General features: G+C 39.5%; 2 protein-coding genes across 9 annotated transcripts; both read left to right on the top strand.

The window, feature by feature from the left end:
• Positions 1 to 1,654: 1,654 nt before the first annotated feature.
• On the top strand, positions 1,655 to 21,533 carry LOC131549508 (THAP domain-containing protein 2-like). Of its 8 annotated transcripts, XM_058791750.1 has the most exons (6): positions 1,655 to 2,225; positions 2,448 to 2,577; positions 3,316 to 3,916; positions 14,593 to 14,629; positions 17,487 to 18,090; positions 19,596 to 20,010. In XM_058791750.1, exons 4-5 carry the CDS (start codon positions 14,593 to 14,595, stop codon positions 18,080 to 18,082), a joined length of 633 nt encoding a protein of 210 aa, XP_058647733.1. In that variant the 5' UTR covers positions 1,655 to 2,225; positions 2,448 to 2,577; positions 3,316 to 3,916; the 3' UTR covers positions 18,083 to 18,090; positions 19,596 to 20,010. The 8 variants fall into 8 exon arrangements, with proteins under 8 accessions (XP_058647733.1, XP_058647729.1, XP_058647726.1 ...); XM_058791751.1 differs by lacking the exons at positions 1,655 to 2,225; positions 2,448 to 2,577 and having other exon boundaries at positions 3,008 to 3,916; XM_058791749.1 differs by lacking the exons at positions 1,655 to 2,225; positions 2,448 to 2,577; positions 3,316 to 3,916; positions 14,593 to 14,629 and adding exons at positions 15,837 to 15,954; positions 21,502 to 21,533 and having other exon boundaries at positions 19,596 to 19,632.
• LOC131549140 (uncharacterized) lies at positions 18,085 to 22,775 on the top strand. The gene is made up of 4 exons (XM_058790990.1): positions 18,085 to 18,090; positions 19,596 to 19,632; positions 21,832 to 22,447; positions 22,672 to 22,775. The coding sequence occupies exons 1-3, from the start codon at positions 18,085 to 18,087 to the stop codon at positions 22,437 to 22,439; spliced, it is 651 nt and encodes a 216-aa protein (XP_058646973.1). The 3' UTR covers positions 22,440 to 22,447; positions 22,672 to 22,775.
• The last annotated feature ends 3,844 nt before the right edge of the window (positions 22,776 to 26,619 follow it).

Raw genomic sequence — 26,619 nt, 5'->3', positions numbered from 1 at the left:
TGTCTGCTCCCAGGAGCTCTATCTGTATGTCTCCACTGCCGCAGCAGTGTCTGCTCCGCAGGAGCTCTATCTGTATGTCTCCACTGCCGCAGCAGTGTCTGCTCGCAGGAGCTCTATCTGTATGTCTCCACTGCCGCAGCAGTGTCTGCTCCCGCAGGAGCTCTGTATTTTCCCACTGCGCTCTATCTGTATGTCTCCACTGCCGCAGCAGTGTCTGCTCCCGCAGGAGCTCTATCTGTATGTCTCCACTGCCGCAGCAGTGTCTGCTCCCGCAGGAGCTCTATCTGTATGTCTCCACTGCCGCAGCAGTGTCTGCTCCCAGGAGCTCTATCTGTATGTCTCCACTGCCGCAGCAGTGTCTGCTCCCAGGAGCTCTATCTGTATGTCTCCACTGCCGCAGCAGTGTCCGCTCCGCAGAAGCTCTCTGTGTTTTTCCCACGGCCCCAGTCCTATCTGTATTTCCCTCTTATCTCTACTTTTCAGATGCCGCAGCAGTTCCCTGCAGAAGCCATTATATCTTTTCAGGTGCTGCCGCAGCTTCCGCAGAAACCACTTTTTCTTTTCAGATGCCGCAGCAGCGTCTGCTCCCGCAGGAGCCAAACTCTCTTCTCAAAGGCCACAGCAGTGCCGTTACTCCAAGCGACGTCCAGCACCCCACCAACCTTAAGCTCTGCAATTTTGGGGGGTTATCAACGTACCTCTCTGGCTGCTGTCCCGCGCTTATTGCATCTTTGGGGGGAACGCTCTAGGTCCGGGCTAAATGCCGAGCTCGGACCCCTCTCCCCAGACAGGGGGAGTACCCTGGGCTCGGGAGTAATTACCGAGCTCGGAGCCCTCCCCCTGGACAGCACGCCAAATACGCATAATCTTTACTCAGTTTATTATAGGTAAGAGTGAACTCGTGAAGTGATGTTTTATTAACAAATTTCGGGAGGAGCTCGCACAGATAATTAACACGGCCAATTCATCATCAGTAATCACACCGCCTATCCAATCAGCACGAGAGAACCCTATAAATAATCAAGCAGTCTTACCTTCATTATCTCTCGTCTTCCAGCATCCCTCCACCACCCGACTCCTCACCTTCAGCCCGTCTCTACCCCAGCACGGGCAGGAGCACTCGAGGGGGACGCTCTAGGTCCGGGCTAAATGCCGAGCTCGGACCCCTCTCAGACAGGGGAGTACCTGGGCTCGGGAGTAATTACCGAGCTCGGAGCCCTCCCCCTGGACAGCACGCCAAATACGCATAATCTTTACTCAGTTTATTATAGGTAAGAGTGAACTCGTGAATTGATTATTCAAACAATAAATAGCACTGAATGTCTGCGCTCAGTTTCAGATCCATGCAGACTGCATTTATAGTTAGTTAGACGTGTAACCAACATGAAAACCAGAGAGGTGTCTATGGGTGAAAAACGAGCAATGGACTCTATGCACGGCCCACCGCCTACGTGTTTCCGCTAAAATCTCAGTTGTAGGCGAGCTTCCGGTTTAGCGTTCTCTGATAGCAAGCTGTGGTAATAGCGGTCTTTCTGTCAAATTTTCGATTATCTAGCGATTACAAGTAATTATTTTATATTATATATTTTATTAACTGTAGTAACAACATTTTAGTATATTATATTAAAATATAACATTTTATTAATGAGTTCAAGAAGCTTCAAGTGCCTTCGGCGTGAAGGTGCAACGTCTATGTATTGCTGTGTCCCGTTATGTGACACATCCTCAAGGTTTAATTCGGTGGTTAGTTTCCATACTTTCCCTTTGGACAAGGAAACAAGTAAAAAATGGATTCACTATATCCGACGTGAGGATTTTAATATCACTCCTAACACAAGAGTCTGCAGTCGTCACTTCAAGAGTGATGATTTGATCGAGCCATCGACTCCCACAGAACGCCGGCTACTGAAGAAAGGTGCAGTGCCCACTTTGTTTGAGTGGAACAACTACTCCACTTCTGCACCAAGGCGCACCGGGGCATGGCAGAGGAGAGAAGTTTCCCCTCCACTGAACGAAGATCCTGTGCCTGTGGACCTCCAGCATGAGGAGCATGATTATTGTTCCTTTCCCGTTCCTGCGGCTGTCGATCTTTCTTTAGATCAGACTGAAGATCTCCGAAAGGAAGTGGAACAACTGAGGAAACAGGTGGAAGAACTGTCTGTCCGTCACAGATTTTGCTTGGGCAGATTTGCTGCATCAGACGATGACATACGGTTCTACACTAGGTAAGATTTAAAACTTATAAATAATATTATATCATTGTTAGGATGCTGTATTATAATTTTCTGGTCTTTGCATAATACAGTATGTCCATGTAGATATTTTATTTACATGTCAGTAAACCCGTATACTATACAAGTAAGCTACAATACAATCTAAAAGTAAGATAAAACTGTTGGTCATTTTGTGATGTGTATTATCTCAAACATGTCCCACATCTTATGTAGGTTTGTGACGTACAATCACTTGATGGCGTTCTGGAGACTCATTGAACCTGCATCCCACAACATGGTTCGTGTGACCAGAGCAAGGGCAGCTACAACTAGGAGTGAAGGTGGAGCATCAGGCAATGCATCTGTAATTATATATTTTTTTCATTTATCATTCCTTTCTAATTTTGTATATTATACAGTACATTAAAACAAAATTTAAATGCTGCAAATGCTACTTTCTCCATGTATAAACACGCATATAAAAAGTTTTAAATTTTTTTTAACAGGGTCAATGCCTGCAGCCCATAGATGAGTTTTTTCTCTTCATGGTTCATCTCTCAGTTGGTCTCACACAAAGGGATCTGGCTCACAGATTTGATATTCATCAGTCCACCGTGAGTCGAATTATAACAACCTGGGCAAATTTTCTTTATACCGTTCTTGGATCAGTGCGCATCTGGATGTCTAAGGAGGCGGTCAAGGCTCACATGCCAAAGGAGTTCCAGGACTATCCAGACACACAAGTGGTGATCGACTGCACAGAGCTGCGGTGCCAAAGTGAAGTGTTCTCCTCTTATAAATCCCACTGCACCTTCAAGGGGTTAATTGGCATGGCACCACATGGCGCAGTCACCTTTGTGTCATCCCTGTATGCAGGATCCATCAGTGACAAGGAGCTTCTCAAGCAGTCTGGGATTGTGTCTCTGCTGAAACCTGACATGGCTATTATGGTCGACAAAGGTTTTCTCGTGGATGACTGTGTGCCATGCAAAGTCTACAGACCTGCTTACCTGTCAAAAAGAGAACAGATGTCAGCTGATGAGGTAAAGGAAACTCAATCCATTGCTCGACTGAGGGTCCATGTTGAGCGTCTCATCCGCAGGGTGAAACAACACAAGTTGTTTGATACAGTCATCCCTCTTTCCATCACAGGGAGCATCAACCAGCTATACACTGTTGCTTGCCTCCTTGTGAACTACCAGAATGGCCCCTTGGTAAAAGCATGGGCAAAGGATTAAAGACTAGACAAGACACTTGCTGTAGGGGACAGAACAATTTGAATTTATTTGTAGAGAATATAAATATGTTGATTAAATGTAAACAATTTTAATAATGTGTCTGTAAATAAATAACTTTGATACAGCATTTCTGTAAACATGTAAATATAAATAACTTTGATAGTGTTTCTGAAAATGTGTAAATAAATAACTTTTTTACAATGTAAATCAACTTGAATTTCTTTTTTTTTTCTTTTACATTTTTAAGGATCTTGGCAGGTAGAAATAAAAAAAGAAATGGTCAGCCCTCTCTCTAATAGTTTTAAACATTCTACAGTCTTTGTAGATGCGCTGGATCATCATGTCATCCTGTGCGTACACAACAAAATCACACCAGTCCAATCCCGAGATCAGCATCTGACCTTGCACTTGCCAGGAATAAGCATGCTGTTGTTTTAGCTCTGGTGTGCCATTCTGCAGCTTCAGGTAAGGGCAGTCAACATAACTCTTTAGATTTGGGCACTTTATCTCCAAAAGGCCAAAACCTGGTGCTCTGTGGGGTCGTAAACGATACCATCAGGAGAGGAGCCAAGCCAAGGTGCATCTGGGTGAATTAAGAATCCACAAGGGTAGAAGTTCACTCCACGCAAAGACAGTATTCCTCCACCGCTGCAGATTCCAGTTCGAGGCCTCTCTTCATGTCTGCTGTCTGGCGAGTTCCTTGTGGATTCTTTCAGCCAAGTGTTCAGCAGAGCTCTGCCCCCTTACATGGCAAACCTCTCTAAATCGGGACGATGTTACTCGTGGCTTTCTAACGGAGTGCCAATCCATTGAAGCACTCTGGTCTTTGGTGGCATCCTGAATCTTGTGTGCCGTTTCCAGAGTTACTGCCAGTGACTTCATGTGCAGTAGTTCATGTTTGCTATGTACAAATAAGCACACAGATGGGTCAAGGTTGTAACCATCTAGAGGCAGAGGTGGTCGTGGTGGGGCATCTTGATGGGGAGTAACGTTGCGTGTTGTTGCTGCTGGCTGTTGGTATGACAGAACACTCCCAGCCTGAACTTTACCGAAAGCAGAATCCACCATCCAATCATCACTGGACATCCCCATTGTGGTGACTAAAGGGGCTGTAGTGCTGGTAAAGTCCTTATACACCTCTGCCACTTGCAGGACTGAGAGGTCAGGCAAGTCGCTGGAAACACCTTTATACAAGGTACTCCTGAAATGAAAATTAGTGAAAAAAAATAATAATAAAAATAGTATGAAAAATAAGTTGCACATTTTTATAGACTCAGTTACCATTCTTTAATTGTATGGAGAAAAAAGATGCAATGAAAGTGAATAGTGACTGAAACAGCCATGCTGCCTAATATATGTTTTTGTGTTAAAAGTAATATGGGTTTGGAATGACATGAGAGCGAGTAAATGCCATGACTTTGTGAACTCTCTCTTTGTCCATATAGTAAACAATCTTAAACAATCCCATATTATACTTCTACATTAAGTAAGTAACTGATTGCACTGTGCACCTTAAGCCATCTGCGAGTTTCCTTTCTTTAGGTCGTGCAGATATAACCACCATCCCACTGACAGGACCTGGCCGGACTCCCTAGGAATACCAATAGTCACTTTAGTATGAACCAGTGTTTGCCAGACTTGTTCCTGGAGGCCCACCAACAGTGCATGTCATCTCACAAATCTGACACACAAGTTTTAGGTCTTTTAAAGAGCAATGAGTTGAATTTAAAACAAGGTCTGTGTGCCTCCAGGAATTATGTTAGGAAAGCAATCATTTAATATAATTAATTCTAAAAAGTTTTGAAAATTCACTTAAACTTACCATTGTTCGTGGTTTGTGCCAGCTCTGCTCAGTTTCAGTACAGCTGCGAACTGGAGGAACTGCACTGATGCCAAGCTGAGAGTAATGTGCAGTCTGGTACAATAGTGCAACAATATGGTTGCACAGTGCTGTGCCAGCAACACAGGAACAGCTACACTGGGACAGTATGACAGGTTTGGAGTCCTTTAATGTAATCTGTAAGGATAATTAAACAATGACATAGTAAATGGATGGCCCCAAATGAAACAAATATCTATCTATTTATCTATATAAATAAATATATCTATATATATAACAATCTTTCAAAATCTGTATCTTTCTTTTAAAGTGCTAAATTTATTTACTGAATAGACTTATGTCTGCATTTCTAAACTTACTGTATAAATTAATAGAAATTTAATTAAAAAAAAAAAAGTTTAGAAAATTTAAACATTTTAAAATATGAACAATAAATCCATCCTTTATTTCTCTAGTTTTGTCTCCCTACTCTCAAATGTGGCTTCTCTGTCTTCCTCATAGATCTGAAACAAGTCGCCCTCACGCTGATCTCTCCTGTCACCTGATCCTTTTCAGAGACTGAAAAAAATGACATAGCTTTAAAGGGTCATACAGATCGTATTAACATAATATCATTAGCGAAATTATAAAAACAGAAGATCTTAAAAAGGTTAAGTAAACAAGAGTATGCACTGTCACAAACGAAGCTAGCTAACGTTAGCTTGTTAGCTTGAGAATACGTACCTTCAAAGTTGTCGATATAGGTCGAAATATACAGTTTGAAGCCCTTCTCCTTTTTACTTGAAGGAGTGACCGATGCTAATCTTACAATTCGATTTACATCGTTCACTGTAATCCGTGGAAGTTCTTGCAAGCAGCGAGTGTAAAATGCCATGCTGAGAGCGCTCATTGAAACGGTAGGGAAAAACTGCTTCCACTGCAGCACCGGAAGTTGCGGAGCAACTGACACAAAACGCGGAAGTAGTCGTGCATCGAGTCCATTGTGAAGCTGAGAGAAAAAGAAAAATCAAACAATTGCACAAACTCTGGCAATAGCAAATACAACCATTTGGAATCTCCTGAGGTAGAAAGAAACCACTGGTGTACTAAGTAACACACCTCGAACGGGTAGATCAAGGAAAACATCAGCAGCTGACGACAGAAACATTGTGACAGCTGTAAAGAAAGACCCTAAAACAACTGGTAGTGACATCAGCAACAACCTACAGTGGGCAGGAGTGAAGGTCTCACAATCTACTGTTCGCAGAAGACTTCATGAACAAAAGTACAGAGACTACACCAGAAGATGCAAACCGCTCATTAGCGAGAAGAATAGGAGACGAGCCTCAAAAATTCTGGGACAAGGTTTTATGGATCAAAGTGATGGAAAGCTAAAGTTTGGAGAAAAAAGGATCTGCTCATGATCCTAAACATACAAGCACATCTGAAACACAGAGTACACAGGTGTACATTATAGTACATGTCAAGCTATTTCTTTTCATGCACAATTTTCCCCGCTTGAAAGGGAGAGACACATCATCAACGGAGGCCTTAACTGGATTCCACTCTTCCTTTTTATTGGTTCAATTTTGAAAATAAAAACTGACATAAGTTGTAGCAGAAAGGTGAAAAACCTTTAAAGAGAAACAAAGGTACAACATATGTAAATGAATTGCAAATAAACTCGTTAAACAACCACTGTTGTCATTCTGATTCTTTGTATCTATTTTTAGCATACAGCATTGTTCAATTTTATTATTATTTATTATTTAGTACTCGTCAAAGTGTAATTTACAGCATAGTACTAACAATTAACCTGAACATTTAAGTTTCAAAGCATGTTTATGAACTCAGGTTAATTATATTATTTTAACGAGCGGCTTATTCGCACATGAACTTCAGAAATAAACAATATTCTTTCGTCACTCTACCAGCAATCAAACTATCAAAGTGCCCTGGCATCTATCGGTCGTTCGTTAGAGAGATTAGCTGCCATTTGAAGGGCTGTTTGAAATTCACTGTAAGTGAGAGTGGACTCACCTCCAAAATTTTGGAGTGCCCTTTTAATAATGCGCACAGCAGCCTCAGCAGCTCCATTTCTATGTGGAGAATCGGCTGGATGGATTTTCCAGATCCACTCCGTTCCATTTTCTGTCGCTGCTTCTTCCAGAGCAGACTTGTCAATTCCTTCCAGGAATTTGTACATCTCCTGCAAAACTGGTCTGGCTCCAAAGAAATTGGTGCCTGGATCTGAATAGATCTTTTTGGGATAGCCTCTAATTGCAGCAAATCTTTGAAAGGCCATTAAGAAACCTTCGGTCGACTGGGAGTTAACAAGCTCTGCATGGATTGCTCTACTCAACATGCAGAAAAAGACAACACCCCAGACCTTCTGTGAAGTTCTTTTCTTAACGTCATCTTTCACATGGTAGGGTCCAAAGAGATCTACCGTAGTGAACTCGAAAGGTGCAGCTGGTTGTGTTCTTTCTGGTGGTAAATCACCCATCACTTGCTGACACTTTTTTGCTTTGTTCCTCCTACACTGAACGCAGCTGTCGACAACCTTTTGGGCTATTCTTCTACCTTTTATGACCCAGGCTCTCCTTCGCATCCTAAGCAGAGTTTCTGCCAAACCTCCATGGCTTTCTTTGTGGGATTCTCGAGCAAGTAGTGTGGGCACCCAGGCGTTGTAAGGAAGGATTGGAACACTACATCGATCTTCTTCAAAGACTTGCACTCTGCCACCGCAGACCAGTAATCCAGTACCTGGATCCTTATAGACTACCAGCCTGTCTCTGGTGGTGTTTGGAAAGGTTATCCCTTCTTGCACAGCAAGAAAAATGTCTCGTAGGGCATCTTCTCGTTCTCTCACCGTGATGGTTCCTGTAGAAGAAACTACCTCCCACTTTGGGTTATTTAAGGTCCGGTTTTCACCAAGGAACTTTCTTGCAGCTCTCCAAACCCACGCTATTGTTTTAACCAGTCGAGACAGATCACTGAACCGCTCCATATTACACAAGTTCTTCACAGCCAAACCTGCCGGTGGTCTTCTTGGTTCTGTTTGAACTTGGCTGAGATCCTCAATTTGCCTTGACTCTTTCGTCAGTTCCGTCTGCTTTGCGCTAGACCTCGTCAGGACAGCTGCGAATGCCTTCTTTTGAAGCTCAATGACGCTCTCTCGGGCGGTGGCAGCTAAATCTTTAGCTGACTTAATTGGCCACTCATCTACTGGCAAGCTCAGGAACCTTGGCCCATTCTGCCACTCTGAATTCTCATCAAGATTTTGAGGGCTAGCTCCTCTGGTTATCATATCGGCAATGTTTTGTGAACCCGGTATCCACCACCACTCTTGTGATTTTGTGATTCCTTGGATCTCCCCAATTCTGTTAGCAAAGAACATTTTGTAGCCATAGCTTTCTCGCTGTATAGCACCAAGGACTGTTTGGCTATCAACCAAGTGGTACCATTTCTCCACTTGAATTCGGCTATGCTGTTCGAAGTACCTTCTCAGGCGTGAGGCAAACACTGCTCCACACACCTCCGCTTTGATAACATCTCCTTTTTGGTCTAGAGGAGTCAGCTTAGCTTTGGACTCTACAAGCCTGATGATTGAGCCCTGGTTTGAGTTCCATCTGAGGTACAATACAGCACCATAAGCATTTTCACTCCCATCCGAAAAAGTTATCGCCAAGGGCTCATCATTTGAATTCGGAGGTGTTATAGCTCTAGTGAATCTAATTTGGCCAAGTTGGACATATTCCTCAAAGAGTCTGATTGCATCTTCTCTGAGTTCATCTGAGAGGGCTGCATCCCAAGTTTCATTTACTGGAACCCCTCTATTCTTTGCCTCTTGAAAAGCTCTGCGAACCAGAATTGCTCCCTTTTGCTTGGCTGGAGTCACTAGACCTACTGGATCGTACACTCCTGAGACCTGACTCAACAACTCTCTTCTCGTTAGTGGTTTTGGTGTCTGGTCTCTAACTTGCTCATGTGAGAGGTTTTGACCAAGACGCATTTTCTTTTTTCTCTTTGAGAAATTGATTGACGTCATTACATGGAGCATGTCTTCTTCCATGGAATAGCCCTCTTGTACATTTTCTTGATGTCTCCTAACGCGGCGTACACTCCACTTCTAAATCTCAGCAGGACAGCGCGTATCTGATTGAGAACATCTGGGCCTTTCATTAACAAGTCATTCATGCTGACACCTCTGAATCTCTGGCTGCTGTTCCAAACAAGCCTCACTGGGGTCGTGACTGAGTGAGGGTTAGGAGCGATGAGATGACTAACGTACCACACAGGTCCTTCCCAGTTAGCGATTGCGCTTTCCGATAACTTTACTGCAGCTCCTCTGTCAAGCATGTCCTTCACTTGAGCGCTATAGGCAGCCTTCCATTCAGGCTCTTTAGCCAGTTGTTTTTCCATCCTCAGGAATGTAGCCTCAACTGCACCCCTATTTTTTGGCAGGGAAGCTGGGTCCTCTATCCAAGGATATTTAGCATGCCAATGCGGTTCTTTGCTGTGGTTGTCCTCCAAGACGTAAGTGAGGCCTTCTCTTACTATTTCAAGCTCCCTCTCCTCAGCAAGAGACATTTCTTTTCCACCTGGTTGGCAATTTCCGCAGCGGCAACCCCCAATGGAATCCCACTTCCACCACTCCAGAAAGTCTCGGCTGCTGGTTGCGACGCTTGACTCATGGAATCTGGCTAATGGCTTATTTGGTGGACAGTACTCTATTACCTCCTCATATTTGACAGCTGCCAGCCTCATTGATCTTGCAAAGTGAGTTCTGGACCAGTGGGCTGATACGGTTACATCTTCAAAAAGCTCAGGGTGAGTTCCTCCAATCGTCTTCCCCAGCGGTCCATCCCACAGCACGAGGTCTCCAACTACTTTGATCCTCTGTGGAGCCAACTGTCCTTCTCGATGGCTTATAAGCAGATCCACTACTTTTGGTCTCACAAGTTCGGCAAGAGGTATGTCTGGAAATAATTTTTTCCATTCGCTCAGGAGACACTGCTTTGTTGATCTCAGCGATGATTTCCAATCTATAGCAAGCCAATTGGTGTGACCTGAATGTTCCCTGGGCAGTTCTTACTCTGATTTTCAGAAGATACCGCTTAGTCTTTCCCCTTTTAGGTTCAAACGGTTTGCAGCACTGTGGGTTATGTAATTAGTGTCTGATGCCAAGTCAATTAATGTCTCAACTTTCTGCCCAGCATTGGCTGTCACATTAAGTAGCATCATAATTACAGGCAACTCTAGCAACCCACACTGTGCTAGTAAACTTGGCTTTTCTTTGGTTGCATTGAAGACTCTTACTGCAGTGTTTGAGAACACATTTCGGCATTGCTGTGCCAAGTCTGGTGGAAGCCTGCTGAGGAACTCCTCTTGATCCTGAGTGTAGTCCTTCCGGCTCTTGTCTCCTTTTGAACTAGACCTACTCTTTTTTAGGCTTGCACTTCCTTCTCTTTTAGCATGCGGGCATAAATAATAGTGATGCTCAGGAACACTCTCATCCTCGCAGTCTTGGCTTTTGCATAGGTAGTTGGGTTTGCAGAATGAATGCTCCCCATGGACCTCGAGGCACTTCTTACAAGCTCCTAGCATTCTTATTGCAGCCTTCTTCTCTTCTAGCTTTGATGCCCAGAACTGCTTGCAAAAGTAGAGCTTCCTTCTATGCTTAGTATCACCACAGACTACACACCCTGCTTGGTCACTGTTTGATTTTGTGGACTTGGTTCTTGCCCATCTTGGTTCAGCTTTTACCTCTTTTTTGTTTGGTTCCTCAATCCTTAATTGTTCAAGCTGCTCATAAATGCTCTCCTGCTTTTTGAGGAATGTCAAAAGAATGTCAAACCGATTGTCTGGTGTGACAGCACTCTGCTGGTCAGAGATGTGGATGAGCCATTTCTTCTCAAGACTCTCAGGAAGCTTTCCTTCAATTGACTTTGTCACTAGCGGATTCTTAATAGCTCCAGTGTTTCCAAGGTCACTCAAATCTCCAAGTGCCTTCTCTACCTCTTGGATTGACTCAACTATTTTCCGCAGTTGGTGACTTCTGATAGCGGGAATTTTTTGCAAGTCTTCCACTATTTCAATTGCAATTGCTGTCACATTACCATAGCGGTTTTCCAAGACACGGAAAATGTCGTCTGCGGTATTATAAGTGGTGAGGCGGAGTTCTCTTACAATCTTTTCATCAAGACTGTCTAGCAACTGAACCTTCTTGACTTCCTTGGAGCCAGTAGGCTCGCCCTGCTTCTGGAGTGCTTCCCAGTCCTTCTTCCACCTGTGAAAGTCTCGTCTGTTACCAGTGAACTTTGGGAGAGCTGTGGGTTTTAACTTAATTGTCGCCGCGGGGTAAGTGGAGATCATTGGTGGAGGTGTTATTCTCTGTGCCTCCTCCTCTCGTCTTGCCCGAATGAAATCAGCTTTCTTTGACATTAACCTGGTAACATCGAGTTCGAGTCCTCTCAGACCCTGGCAGAAGTTTCTCTCTTCACCTGATGGAATGCACCGTTGCCACTTACTGTATAGATCTCTTGTAGTCCTCACTAAGTTCTGAAGGTGAGTGAGCATGTAGTCGTAAGCTTTGTGATTTCCATCTGGAATTACTGCCTCAACTCTTTCACTCTCAGCTTCAGCAACCTGCAGTGCTGTGGACAATTCCATGTCTTCATATCTGGTCCATAGTGTTTCTTGAAGAAGAGCTTTAGTTTCATTCAGTTTTAACTCACATTCGCTTGTAGTTTTTGCAAGGTCATCTTTTTGCTGTTCTGTTAACACAGCTGACTTCTCTGCATCTAGCTCTGCCTCTAACTCTGCAATCATGCCTGCTTCAAGATCGTCATTTACTCCCATGACTTTCTCCGCTTGCTTTGTGAGTTTATTTAAACTGCTTCGAAGATCCTCCTCTGTCATGTCTTTACAGGCTCTTGATATAGTGTTGATTAGACGTGTGAATGCCCTTTTTTCCACTGTCCTTTCTTGCATTGAGTTGCTCGAGTGACTTCCCGACTGCCTGGCTGGCCATTTTGACTTCGGTTCACAGGATAGAAAGTAATATATAATTTTTCAAAAGATATTTTGTTATCTTCTAACTTGTCCCTTTGAGTCTCACAGGTTTCCGGTTCCTACTGGTATCCCGGTTTTTCACTGTCAAGCCATTTCTTTTCATGCACAATTTTCCCCGCTTGAAAGGGAGAGACACATCATCAACGGAGGCCTTAACTGGATTCCACTCTTCTTTTTATTGGTTCAATTTTGAAAATAAAAACTGACATAAGTTGTAGCAGAAAGGTGAAAAACCTTTAAAGAGAAACAAAGGTACAACATATGTAAATGAATTGCAAATAAACTCGTTAAACAACCACTGTTGTCATTTTGATTCTTTGTATCTATTTTTAGCATACAGCATTGTTCAATTTTATTATTATTTAGTACTCGTCAAAGTGTAATTTACAGCATAGTACCAACAATTAACCTGAACATTTAAGTTTCAAAGCATGTTTATGAACTCAGGTTAATTATATTATTTTAACGAGCGGCTTATTCGCACATGAACTTCAGAAATAAACAATATTCTTTCGTCACTCTACCAGCAATCAAACTATCAAAGATAAGCAAATCAATACACTCTTAACTTAATAACATTGATATTTGCTGCACTGAACTATATTAGTCGTCATTTGAATTTGAAATAGTTAAGCGATGAACAGATAAACACAGAAAGGCCACGGATCTCTCAGTGTTGAACGCAAACACATTTGCTGCGTCACGAACCGCCTCGGCATCCGCCGCTACACCAGCCACATATCCCTTCGCCCACCGAATCGAAATTAAAGTTCTCACCGGCTGCCACTCCGGGATATGATGATGGTTTGGATGTTTTTACACTTTTCTTCCGTCTAGCTTTAGGTTTCAGCAGAGAAGTCGCGTCCGTCTCATCTCACGCGACAGCAGACCTTTTTTTCCCCTTTATTTCCGCCCCTCACTCCGATTGGCTGATGAATTATTATTATTAATTTATTTATTTTTCCATTTATTTCAGTTTGACTTGACAGTACACATTACACAGGTAATGTAATGGCTTGGGCTTTCATCGCTTCTTCTGGGACAGGCTCAATAATCTTCATTAATGATGTAACACATGATGGCAGCAGAAAAATTAACTCAGAAGTCTACAGAAATATTTTGTCTGACAATTTACAGAAAGATGCAACCAAACTGATTGGGAGATCCTTCATCATGCAGCAAGATAATGACCCAAAACATAGTGCCAAAACAATAAAGGAGTTCATCAGGGCAAGAAGTGGAAGGTTTTAGACTGGCCACTTAAACCCTGTAGAGTATGCATTTTACCTGCTAAAGAAGAGACTGAAGGGAGTAACCCCCCAAAACTGAAAGAGGCTGCGGTGAAAGCCTGGAAAAGCATCACAAAAGTAGAATGCAAAAGTTTGGTGATGTCAATGGGTCACAAGCTTGATGCAGTTATTGAAAGCAAAGGATTTGCAACTAAATATTAAGTCTTTTTCACTTTAATCTATGTTAATTCTATCTGTTCCAATACTTTTGGTAACATACTAAATGGATGGGTTCAAACACAAGGTGATATCTTCTAAGTTGTGTATCAGGTCCAGATGAAATACCTGTAAATAAAAGCTGAAATGTTAATCTCTCATCTCATATTCATCTTTTGATGTGAAACCCAAATGTTTTCAGTCTACAGTAAAAATAAAGGAATTGGCCTCACTGTTCCAATACTTTTGTTGACTTACTGGCAATTTGTCTTACACTGTGTCATCACCTTGTGCACAAACCATTTTTTCTGTTTTGGAATAAAGATGTGTATAGGAAAATTGAACTAGGATGTTTAATGTCAGCAATAAAATGTGTTTATTTTCTAGAATAGCTGTTTTCTCTACCTATCTATCTATCTATCTATCTATCTATCTATCTATCTATCTATCTATCTATCTATCTATCTATCTATCTATCTATCTATCTATCTATCTATCTATCTATCTATCTATCTATCTATCTATCTTTATATGGTTCTATCTGTCATTCCACCTGCCAAAATAGATTAAAGATAATAGATTCATTTGTAGTTCATCTGTGTATATGAATTTTGGAAAATTAAGAAATAATGAACTTTAGTTCATTAAACAGTATTTAAAAATAAATTATTTATATGATTTAACCTCATCCGTTTTTTTTCTTGTTTTTTTGGCAGTTAACGGGAATCATCTGTAAGTTTCTCAGACAGAAGCAGTGAACTGAATAGACATCTCATCTCTGACATTTCTTTTTTATGCAGATGGTGGAAGCCCTGTGCATCAAGCCAACTCTCACAGGTGAGCGTAAACTCACACATACAGAGATGACTGTAAGGGGTCCAGTGTGGTTTCTGGGTGACAATTAACTCCTAGGTATTCTAAACCACAGAGACCCTTCACATTTACCCTGGCCCATTGATTCTACAATAATGCATGCCAGACTTGCTCCTGAAACTCAATTTAAATGTTTGGCCTCTTACATCTTCTGTGAAAATAAACACTCCTCTTGGGTACAGTATTATTTCCTGTTACACAGCTACGCAAATAAATAAATATGTTTAGATTTGAGTTGAAATTATGTTAATTTACTTGCATATTATCTAAAAGCTTCCACTAAGAAAAATTGTCCATTACAGTGTGCTAAACAGTGTAACACCAACTGTGAAATCTCTGTCTGAGAGACACAATGTAAATATGTTTGCTGAAATATTGTATGTTTTCAATCTAAATCATGCTGACTAAGCAAATGCTTGATCTCATTTTAAATAAAAATGTAATTCTATATTTAGGTCAAGCTTCTTCTTTCCTGATGATTTAATGAAATCAAATGTCACTTATGGCACTTAGACTTGTGTCACCAAATGACAACCCACTGTTTTTGCTTCTGCATATTCTACAGTTCACCACAGACTGGTCATATTAAGTTGAAAATGTCCCAAAAACCCACAGTCAGTGAAACTACAGTACATGCTGCACAACCAACGAAACTACATTTAGCGAATGAATTCCCATTGAGAAGTGTTATACAATGGCTTGAAAATGTCTAACCACATTTTTTTACATTTTATAACTTGCATTTCAATCCATGTTAACTGCTTAAAACAGACAGTGTCACAACAATAGTACACAATAATAATAGTATTTGTAAACATAGTATTTTATGGATGGCTATGTCATTTTTTCACATTTTAGCTTGCATTTATAGCTCACATTTAAAACAAATTATCATGTAGAGAGCTGAAAAAAATACCAAAATTGAAAGATTTAGGAATAAAATACAGATAAAATAATTAAATATTCATATACATAAACAAGTCTATCTAAAATCATCCAAACAAGATTCCAAACATACAATAAATAAAAACAAAACGTTTATTTGTTTATTTTGGGAATCCCAGCTGTCAGAATGTGATTGGGTGGGGCAGGGTGGGGTTTGAGTCAGTTTTTGGTGTATAAATGTTTCTGAGATCTGGCAACCCTGAAACTACTTGACAGAAGCTGCACTTTTAAAGGTCAGAAACAGCTCTCTCGATTCTCCACCAAACACCTATTGAGATTTCTAGACTTGAATCCAGAAATGTCTGAAAACCGAGAATTAAGCCATCACGGACATGAGGAAAATGGTAAAGGCATTTTAATAGTTGGTCTATATTTACTAACATTAAAAAAACAATACCTTTTAGTTTTATTTCTTAATTTGAGTATTTTATTTGTGTATTTAATTATTTCTAAAACATTTAATTTTCTAATTGTGGTAGGTTTTATGTGTAGAAATTGCTTGTGAATATTCCCAAACACTCTGAATGTCTTTATTAAACTAAAAATGGATGGCAAAGACACATTTTAAATTAACAGGTACTTTGAGTGTCTTACTCATATTTATTTTCATTTATATACAACAGAATTTAAATTACATTCACTTTGTTAACAGCAAAGCACACGAGTGTCAATCATGAAATGCATCTCTGAGAAGTAAGAACTGTGCATCTTGTTTACTTTTGTGTCTTTTTTATGCAGTCAAACATACTGCGTATGAGAGCAAAACTAATTATTTTGTAATTAAAATATAAAAGATGTCAAATACTTAAAAAAAAAGTTTGAATATAGTTACAAAAATAAAGTTATCGATAACAAAACTCTTTGCGGTGCGTGTAAATCTTTGATTTTCTTTATGCAGTTCTTTTTCATCTCGCATTTTTTCTGTCATTGTTTGCAGGTCTAAAAGTTGAAGCTGCATCTCAGTTAGCGGTATCTGTGCACTAGTGTCACGAATCTGGTCTGCACTTCCATTCACCCTCCACCAGAGGTCACTCGCTCACCACATTGACTCACACCATACATAACACTGGACTCCATTTCCCATCATTCATTGCACTGATTGCACACATGGCTGATTGCACTAATCACACGCACACCTGATCCCACGCACACACTGATCACACACCTTATTTAAACCCTGGACTTTGTTTTCCACACTGCCGAGTATTGTATGCGTTTACCGCTCCCCTAGCCGTAGCAACTCTACAGAGCCCCTGTTAGTTTTCCTAGTTTTCCCCTGCCTGTCTTGGATTGTGTTTTCCCGTGTTTGTTGTAGCCCGTGTTCCCTGGATTAACCCTTGCCTTGCCGTTTGGACACTGTTTGCACCCCTATTGGATTCTAGCCCGTGTTCCTTGGATTATCTCTCTGCCTTGCCCACTGGATACTGTTCGCCGATCGTCGACCCACGCTTGCCCTAGGATTACTCTTTGTCTTGTCCCTGCCATACCTGTTTGCCATTGCTCGACCCTGCCTGTATTTATGACCATGCCTGTAAATAAAAGCTTGCACTTGGATCCGCACGTCTCACGTCTCGTCAGCCCTGTTACAACTAGAATGAAAGACCTGTTTCTATTGGTCACTCTTGCTTGGTGTGATAGTTTAGCCACACTCACTACACGATCATGCCAGTCAGACAGAGAATAGCTCAAACTCCACGAAAAATGTCTTCTGAACAACTCCGAGAGACACAAGCATAATCAAATGTGGAGATGTATTTCCACCTTCACATTGTTCTAAAGTTCAATGTAAAATGGCAGCTATGACGATGTAAATTCATATTGTTATTTTTCTAAATGTCTGTCTATATGCACTGCATTAAAACTCATTTATTTTCAGGTGAAGAATCTGGTATGATTTATACCACATGGCTGCATGAAGAAGAGGATGACAGCATAGATGATTCAAGTGACATTAAAAAGCCACGGAAAATCGAAAGGGATACTACAACAAAGCCAACTGTGCGCCTTGCATCAGCTAATGTGTCAATACGCAACAGCATAGATATTATTGACACGTTTGACAGATCTGCAGATGCCAATGCAGAAGGCACTTATGCTCGAAGTGGAACAAATGCTGTAAGTCCTGAAGATGAACCAGGAAAGAGGATTCCCAAAGCTGGAGCCTTCGCAGAAGCAGGAGTTGGACGAGCTCGTGCTGAATACAGCGTATTTGAGGCAGAAGCTAAAGGTCCAAACGCCTCGGCTGGTGCTGAAGCCAGTGTGGTTGGAGCTGGAGCAATGGCTCGGGCTGAACTTGCCAGTGTTTCAGCTAAAGCCGGTCCAGTCAGTGCAAAATTGGGACTTGGATTTGACACGGGTGCATCTGTTGGTGTGGATGGGTTGGAGACCAAACTACTGGGAACTGGAATCTCAATTGGTCCAAAAACCATTGTATCTCTTCTGGGTTCAGAAGTGTCATGTTCAGTCATGTAATCATGCAGGTACGTATTACACCAGCCACATATCCCTTCGCCCACCGAATCGAAATTAAAGTTCTCACCGGCTGCCACTCCGGGATATGATGATGGTTTGGATGTTTTTACACTTTTCTTCCGTCTAGCTTTAGGTTTCAGCAGAGAAGTCGCGTCCGTCTCATCTCACGCGACAGCAGACCTTTTTTTCCCCTTTATTTCCGCCCCTCACTCCGATTGGCTGATGAATTATTATTATTAATTTATTTATTTTTCCATTTATTTCAGTTTGACTTGACAGTACACATTACACAGGTAATGTAATGGCTTGGGCTTTCATCGCTTCTTCTGGGACAGGCTCAATAATCTTCATTAATGATGTAACACATGACGGCAGCAGAAAAATTAACTCAGAAGTCTACAGAAATATTTTGTCTGACAATTTACAGAAAGATGCAACCAAACTGATTGGGAGATCCTTCATCATGCAGCAAGATAATGACCCAAAACATAGTGCCAAAACAATAAAGGAGTTCATCAGGGCAAGAAGTGGAAGGTTTTAGACTGGCCACTTAAACCCTGTAGAGTATGCATTTTACCTGCTAAAGAAGAGACTGAAGGGAGTAACCCCCCAAAACTGAAAGAGGCTGCGGTGAAAGCCTGGAAAAGCATCACAAAAGTAGAATGCAAAAGTTTGGTGATGTCAATGGGTCACAAGCTTGATGCAGTTATTGAAAGCAAAGGATTTGCAACTAAATATTAAGTCTTTTTCACTTTAATCTATGTTAATTCTATCTGTTCCAATACTTTTGGTAACATACTAAATGGATGGGTTCAAACACAAGGTGATATCTTCTAAGTTGTGTATCAGGTCCAGATGAAATACCTGTAAATAAAAGCTGAAATGTTAATCTCTCATCTCATATTCATCTTTTGATGTGAAACCCAAATGTTTTCAGTCTACAGTAAAAATAAAGGAATTGGCCTCACTGTTCCAATACTTTTGTTGACTTACTGGCAATTTGTCTTACACTGTGTCATCACCTTGTGCACAAACCATTTTTTTCTGTTTTTGGAATAAAGATGTGTATAGGAAAATTGAACTAGGATGTTTAATGTCAGCAATAAAATGTGTTTATTTTCTAGAATAGCTGTTTTCTCTATCTATCTATCTATCTATCTATCTATCTATCTACCTATCTACCTATCTATCTATCTATCTATCTTTCTATCTATCTATCTATCTATCTATCTATCTTTATATGGTTCTATCTGTCATTCCACCTGCCAAAATAGATTAAAGATAATAGATTCATTTGTAGTTCATCTGTGTATATGAATTTTGGAAAATTAAGAAATAATGAACTTTAGTTCATTAAACAGTATTTAAAAATAAATTATTTATATGATTTAACCTCATCCGTTTTTTTTTTCTTGTTTTTTTTTGGCAGTTAACGGGAATCATCTGTAAGTTTCTCAGACAGAAGCAGTGAACTGAATAGACATCTCATCTCTGACATTTCTTTTTTATGCAGATGGTGGAAGCCCTGTGCATCAAGCCAACTCTCACAGGTGAGCGTAAACTCACACATACAGAGATGACTGTAAGGGGTCCAGTGTGGTTTCTGGGTGACAATTAACTCCTAGGTATTCTAAACCACAGAGACCCTTCACATTTACCCTGGCCCATTGATTCTACAATAATGCATGCCAGACTTGCTCCTGAAACTCAATTTAAATGTTTGGCCTCTTACATCTTCTGTGAAAATAAACACTCCTCTTGGGTACAGTATTATTTCCTGTTACACAGCTACGCAAATAAATAAATATGTTTAGATTTGAGTTGAAATTATGTTAATTTACTTGCATATTATCTAAAAGCTTCCACTAAGAAAAAATTGTCCATTACAGTGTGCTAAACAGTGTAACACCAACTGTGAAATCTCTGTCTGAGAGACACAATGTAAATATGTTTGCTGAAATATTGTATGTTTTCAATCTAAATCATGCTGACTAAGCAAATGCTTGATCTCATTTTAAATAAAATGTAATTCTATATTTAGGTCAAGCTTCTTCTTTCCTGATGATTTAATGAAATCAAATGTCACTTATGGCACTTAGACTTGTGTCACCAAATGACAACCCACTGTTTTTGCTTCTGCATATTCTACAGTTCACCACAGACTGGTCATATTAAGTTGAAAATGTCCCAAAAACCCACAGTCAGTGAAACTACAGTACATGCTGCACAACCAACGAAACTACATTTAGCGAATGAATTCCCATTGAGAAGTGTTATACAATGGCTTGAAAATGTCTAACCACATTTTTTTACATTTTATAACTTGCATTTCAATCCATGTTAACTGCTTAAAACAGACAGTGTCACAACAATAGTACACAATAATAATAGTATTTGTAAACATAGTATTTTATGGATGGCTATGTCATTTTTTCACATTTTAGCTCGCATTTATAGCTCACATTTAAAACAAATTATCATGTAAAGAGCTGAAAAAAATACCAGAATTGAAAGATTTAGGAATAAAATACAGATAAAATAATTAAATATTCATATACATAAACAAGTCTATCTAAAATCATCCAAACAAGATTTCAAACATACAATAAATAAAAACAAAACATTTATTTTAAGGCTATTGGGAATCCCAGCTGTCAGAATGTGATTGGGTGGGCCAGGGGTGGGGTTTGAGTCAGTTTTTGGTGTATAAATATTTCTGGGATCTGGCAACCCTGAAACTACTTGACAGAAGCTGCACTTTTGAAGCTCTCTCGACTCTCCACCAAACACCTATTGAGATTTCTAGACTTGCATCCAGAAATGTCTGAAAACCGAGAATTAAGCCCCAATGGACATGACGAAAATGGTAAAGGCATTTTAATAGTTGGTCTATATTTACTAACATTAAAAAAACAATACCTTTTAGTTTTATTTCTTAATTTGAGTATTTTGTGTATTTAATTATTTCTAAAACATTTAATTTTCTAACTGTGGTAGGTTTTATGTGTAGAAATTGCTTGTGAATATTCCCAAACACTCTGAATGTCTTTATTAAACTAAAAATGGATGGCAAAGACACATTTTAAATTAACAGGTATTTTGGGTGCCTTGCTCATATTTATTTTCATTTATATACAACAGAATTTAAATTGCATTCACTTTGTTAACAACAAGCACATGAGTGTCAATCATGAAATGCATCTTTGAGAAGTAAGAACTGTCCATCTTGTTTACTTTTGTGTCTTTTTTATGCAATCAAACATACTGCGTATGAGAGCAAAACTAATTATTTTGTAATTAAAATATAAAAGATGTCAAATACTTGAAAAAATAATAATAACAAAAAAAAAAAAACTAAATCTTTGATTTTCTTTATGCAATTCTTTTTCATCTCGCATTTTTTCTGTCATTGTTTGCAGGTCTAAAAGTTGAAGCTGCATCTCAGTTAGCGGTATCTGTGCACTAGAATGAAAGACCTGTTTCTATTGGTCACTCTTGCTTGGTGTGATAGTTTAGCCACACTCACTGCACGATCATGCCAGTCAGACAGAGAATAGCTCAAACTCCACGAAAAATGTCTTCTGATCAACTCCGAGAGACACAAGCATAATCAAATGTGGAGATGTATTTCCACCTTCACATTGTTCTAAAGTTCAATGTAAAATGGCAGCTATGACGATGTAAATTCATATTGTTATTTTTCTAAATGTCTGTCTATATGCACTGCATTAAAACTCATTTATTTTCAGGTGAAGAATCTGATATGATTTATACCACATGGCTGCATGAAGATGATGATGACAGCGTAGATGATTCAAGTGACATTAAAAAGGCATTACACAAGCCACAGAAAATCGAAAGGGATTTTACAACAAAGCCAACTGTGCACCTTGCATCAGCTAATGTGTCAATACGCAACAGCAAAGATATTATTGACACGTTTGACAGACCTGCAGATACCAATGCAGAAGGCACTTATGCTCGAAGTGGAACAAATGCAGTAAGTCCTGAAGATGAACCAGGAAAGAGGATTCCCAAAGCTGGAGCCTTCGCAGAAGCAGGAGTTGGACGAGCTCGTGCTGAATACAGTGTATTTGAGGCAGAAGCTAAAGGTCCAAACGCCTCGGCTGGTGCTGAAGCCAGTGTGATTGGAGCTGGAGCAATGGCTCGGGCTGAACTTGCCAGTGTATCAGCTAAAGCCGGTCCAGTCAGTGCAAAATTGGGACTTGGATTTGACACGGGTGCATCTGTTGGTGTGGATGGGTTGGAGACCAAATTATTGGGAACTGGAATCTCAATTGGTCCAAAAACCAGTATATCTCTTCTGGGTTCAGTAGTGTCATGTTCAGTCATATAATCATGCAGGTACGTATTACTAACGAACAACAAAGACAAGAACAGAAACAGAAAAAAAAGCCTTTTTAAAACTTTATCCAATTTTAAAGCAGAACTGTTGTTGAGTTTTAAATGCACAGAATCACATTTGAACAATATTACAACATATAGTTATAGTTTAGATTTTATAATTCTACAATTGTTGAGACTCTTGATTTCATTTAAAAAATAAATATTTGTATTTGTTTATGCAGGTGTGTTTAATTAGATTACACCAAGTCCAGTTTGGATTTCAGATGACGGCATACTTCAGATCGACGTACAAAACTGTCAAATATTATCCTTGTATTGTAATCATTATGAGCACAAGTTGTAATTGGTGTCTAACATGTTTGTTGTGTCTGCTTAACTGAATATATGATGTTAACTAACCACATAACGTGTTACATGTATATTACGCACATATTACTTTGATCTGTGGCTGATAAGAGAATACTTCCCAACTCTAACACTGAAACAAGAATTATCTGTAACGCTGCTTTGAAATAATATGTATTGTGAAAACTTCTATACAAATAAACTTGAATCAAATTGTATTGTTTTTTTTTGTCTTTTTTGTCAGTACAGTCATTCCCAGTTTATAAGTGATATGTGTTCACAGAACTTTCAATTCTGCATCAGTCCCCATATAATACACTGAAAAAAATAAATTAAATAAATGTAAAAAAAACGTAGGCCCTATGCAGTGTTCTTTTGTGCAAACATTCTATAAGGAAGCAGCTGTGCTTGTCTTTCCATGAATTAGCAAAAGATATGCAGGTGGATTCGGGCGATTCAATCTGAAGAAGATCATTCATAACTAGTGATGAGAGAAATGGAGCTTCACAAAACTTCAAATAAAGTGAAAGAGAAAGTGAAAGTGAAGTGACATACGGCCAAGTATGGTGACCCATACTCGGAATTTGTGCTCTGCAAATAACCCATCCAAGTACACACACACACAGCAGTGAACACACACACACACACCGTGAACACACACCCAGAGCAGTGGGCAGCCATTCATGCTGCAGCGCCCGGGGAGCAGTTGGGAGTTCGGTGATTTGCTCAAGGGCACCTCAGTCGTGGTTTTGAGGGTGGAGAGAGCGCTGGACATTCACATTAGTAAACCAATTACTGACATAAAGCTTTGAAAATTACTTCCGTGTATTTTTATATTTTATTCATCGTCAGGCCCTCCAAGATGTAATATAGTTTGTTTCTTCATCAGAACAAATTTGGAGAAATTTTTGCAGTATCCAGTGTAGAAAATCACTTATTAAATCACTTACATGTTTTATTGTCTTTTGTCACATCACCTCGCTCGTGCCCATTGTAGACACTGTGTTAAGAACACTTTAAATATCTAAAGGACATTTTTCCACTATAAAGAATAGAATGCAAAAGGCTCTTCATGGAACCATAGATGCAAATAAAGAACCTTCATTTGTTGAGAGTGCGTGTGTTGGATTGTTTTGTCAGTTTGCATCAACAGAGTCTTAAGGGACGATCAAACTAGACTTCTATCAATGACTTGATCAATGGCTTAAACACAAGCGCTTTCAATTGCTTAAAACAGTATCTAGTATCTATTTTCATGCTAGTACTTATTTCCTTTATTGGGAAATTAAACAACATTTTTGCAAACATTAATAACCTCCTTAATCTTTTACACTGAGAAGATAGTGACCAAACTACATTTTATAAAAATCATCTTTTAAGTTCAGTAATACATATTAAACACGAGTCAAATTGACTGTGACTCATCTCAAAATCACTAATTTAACAGTTCACCTATTGCCAAAATTATAATAAAATGTCTACTAGTCACTAATGAAGTACTAGTGTCTAATGAACAAGAACTACTATGTAATATGTACTAGTATCTTAAAGGCACTATAGCACCTGAAGAATAAGCACTATTAACCAATGAATAAGTACTAGTAGCCTACCTGATGGAATAGCCTACTAGTATTCTAGTAGTAATTAAGTAGTATGTTAGTAGCATGAAAATATACTAGTACATTTTAAGGATTAAATGTTAAAACAGCTTGCCATAAACACACTGCAGGTCTTTTCTCTTTTCTGTTTCACTTTCAGTTGATGCCCTAGTCTGCATAGATAGGGAGTATCAGGACTGACCAGACGCAGATCCAGAAGCAAATCCATTTCCCAACATCTTTATGAGTCATGAATCTGAAATAGTATATGTTTGAATCCTCCGAGTGATGTGAAACTAGAGGATACAAAGGGAAAAAATAACCCAACATAATGACCCACCAGGCTCAACGCAGTGTTTTTTAGAGTTCAGTCTAATGGTGCAGTAATGCTGTTTGTGTCGCTGACTCTGACTGTATTCAGAGTCTGCAGATAGATCTGGAAACTCTTCATCTTCATCTTCCAGTCTAACATTAGTTACAATGAACAAGTTTAAATTCAGCACTTCTGCACCTGCTGGTAGATGTTGTGACTACATCATTTTACAGGCAATCTTTTTTCATTGACTGAAATTCAGAAGTAGTGTATTCTGATCAAATAACTTGGCAAGCAACACATAAAAGCAAATATAATCATTTGATTATATAGTATTTATACTACGGGGCCGTTGAATGCTTGAATCTGATTGGCTGACGAACGTTCTAAAGTGTGCAATTATTTTCAGGGAAACGCACGGCGAACGTAGTTCCAGGCAGCTCTTGACCTCATTACATGACCATGTCACTTCGCCAAATGATTTCTGTTATTTCAAAGGTCTTACAACAGCAAAATAAACAAAATACCCACAATGACACTGGCCAAACAAATAAATATAATAAACAAATGTATAAAAACGACAGATCATGTCCATGTTTTTGACACAAAATTACGCTTTATTATGTACGGAAAGCACATACACTATCTTTCCCGCTCTCTCTCCCTCACAGACCGCACACACATAACAGTTACAGTTTGCACACACACTAGCATACATCGCGCTAATGTTGTTAGCGTTACTCTGACGATTTTATCAGTAAACAACTTAAAAACTACATGACTTCTCACAAGCGAGGGAACAACAACGGCGCTGTTCGCGAACAAAAGGAACTAAGTTTCACTATAACTAGAGACATTGCTGCCGAACACTATTGAGAGACTCACAGAGGTAATTTTTTCTCTCTCTCTCTCTCATAACTTACTTATTAACTGTATTAACTGTATTAGTCTGCTATCAACGGCTCAAGCCTCCGTTAATAGGTTTAAAATGACATTGTGGAATTTTGCAACAGAGGCGCTGGATGAAATGCGGAAGAAATAGTCCTACTCACATAGCGATTTAAGTAGAAATACCGGACAAATACCTTGAAATATATCATCTATCGTCGTCAATTATTCCTTACATATTTCACCACAATCACCAGAGTTCTAAAAAGCATAATATTGACTACAGTAGGCTATATGGCTATGAGCTCCATCATTAGAAGTAATTAGACCATTTATCAACAAGTGTGTGACTTGCTTTTATTTTTCCAGTAAAATCAGTGTCATCTTTGCATCAACGATCATCTCGCTTTTACTTTCAGTTCGTCCTGCTATATAAGACGCAGCACTTCTGACCGAGACACAGCTCCACCCGCGACCCTCCATCAAACACCTCCTGAGAATCACAAACTACTGACACCCACAAATGTCTGACAGAAACCTAGATTTAACCTACCATGGACAAGACGATAATGGTAAGTGCATTTTAATGGTTTACTAACATTAAAGACATTTTTCATATTCTAACTGGGGACATCTTTTGTATTCATGGATTTATATTGTTTCTATATTCATTTAGAGTTTCATTGTGAAAATATGTATTAGACTATCTCAACAATAATATATCTCAAACTGCATTATGTGTGTTTAATCACAATTAATTACAAAAAAAGAGGGATTAATTAGTTGTTTTAAATTGATTGACAGCACAATGCATATTATTAATAAGATATTTTAAAGATGCAGATGTTTTCTTTCTTTTAGGTTTTTTGAACAATTATGTTGTGTAGAAGTTTGTGTTAAGCAAACCAAAATTCAGAATAGATCACAACAAATACAGAAATTACAGTTTGCAAGGTTGAGTAAAACTTGTCACATTCACAGTGTTCTCATGTTTAGTGTAAAATGGTATAAATTCAAATAAAGCG

Source organism: Onychostoma macrolepis, chromosome 11 (genome assembly GCF_012432095.1).
Source record: "Onychostoma macrolepis isolate SWU-2019 chromosome 11, ASM1243209v1, whole genome shotgun sequence".
In the NCBI taxonomy this organism is placed as follows: Eukaryota; Metazoa; Chordata; class Actinopteri; order Cypriniformes; family Cyprinidae; genus Onychostoma; species Onychostoma macrolepis.
The sequence above is the reverse complement of the archived record's forward strand: the minus strand, read 5'-3'. Positions and strand labels throughout refer to the sequence as shown.

What these genes read in the sequence shown, in the direction of transcription:
- LOC131549508 (XM_058791743.1), top strand. Translation starts at nt 1,693, where the DNA reads ATGTATTGCTGTGTCCCGTTATGTGACACATCCTCAAGGTTTAATTCG. An exon ending in GACATACGGTTCTACACTAG is followed by an intron (nt 2,226 to 2,447) that starts GTAAGATTTAAA and finishes CATCTTATGTAG; the next exon opens with GTTTGTGACGTACAATCACT. An exon ending in GAGCATCAGGCAATGCATCT is followed by an intron (nt 2,578 to 3,365) that starts GTAATTATATAT and finishes TTTCCATCACAG; the next exon opens with GGAGCATCAACCAGCTATAC.
- LOC131549140 (XM_058790990.1), top strand. An exon ending in CATCAAGCCAACTCTCACAG is followed by an intron (nt 19,633 to 21,831) that starts GTGAGCGTAAAC and finishes ATTTATTTTCAG; the next exon opens with GTGAAGAATCTGATATGATT.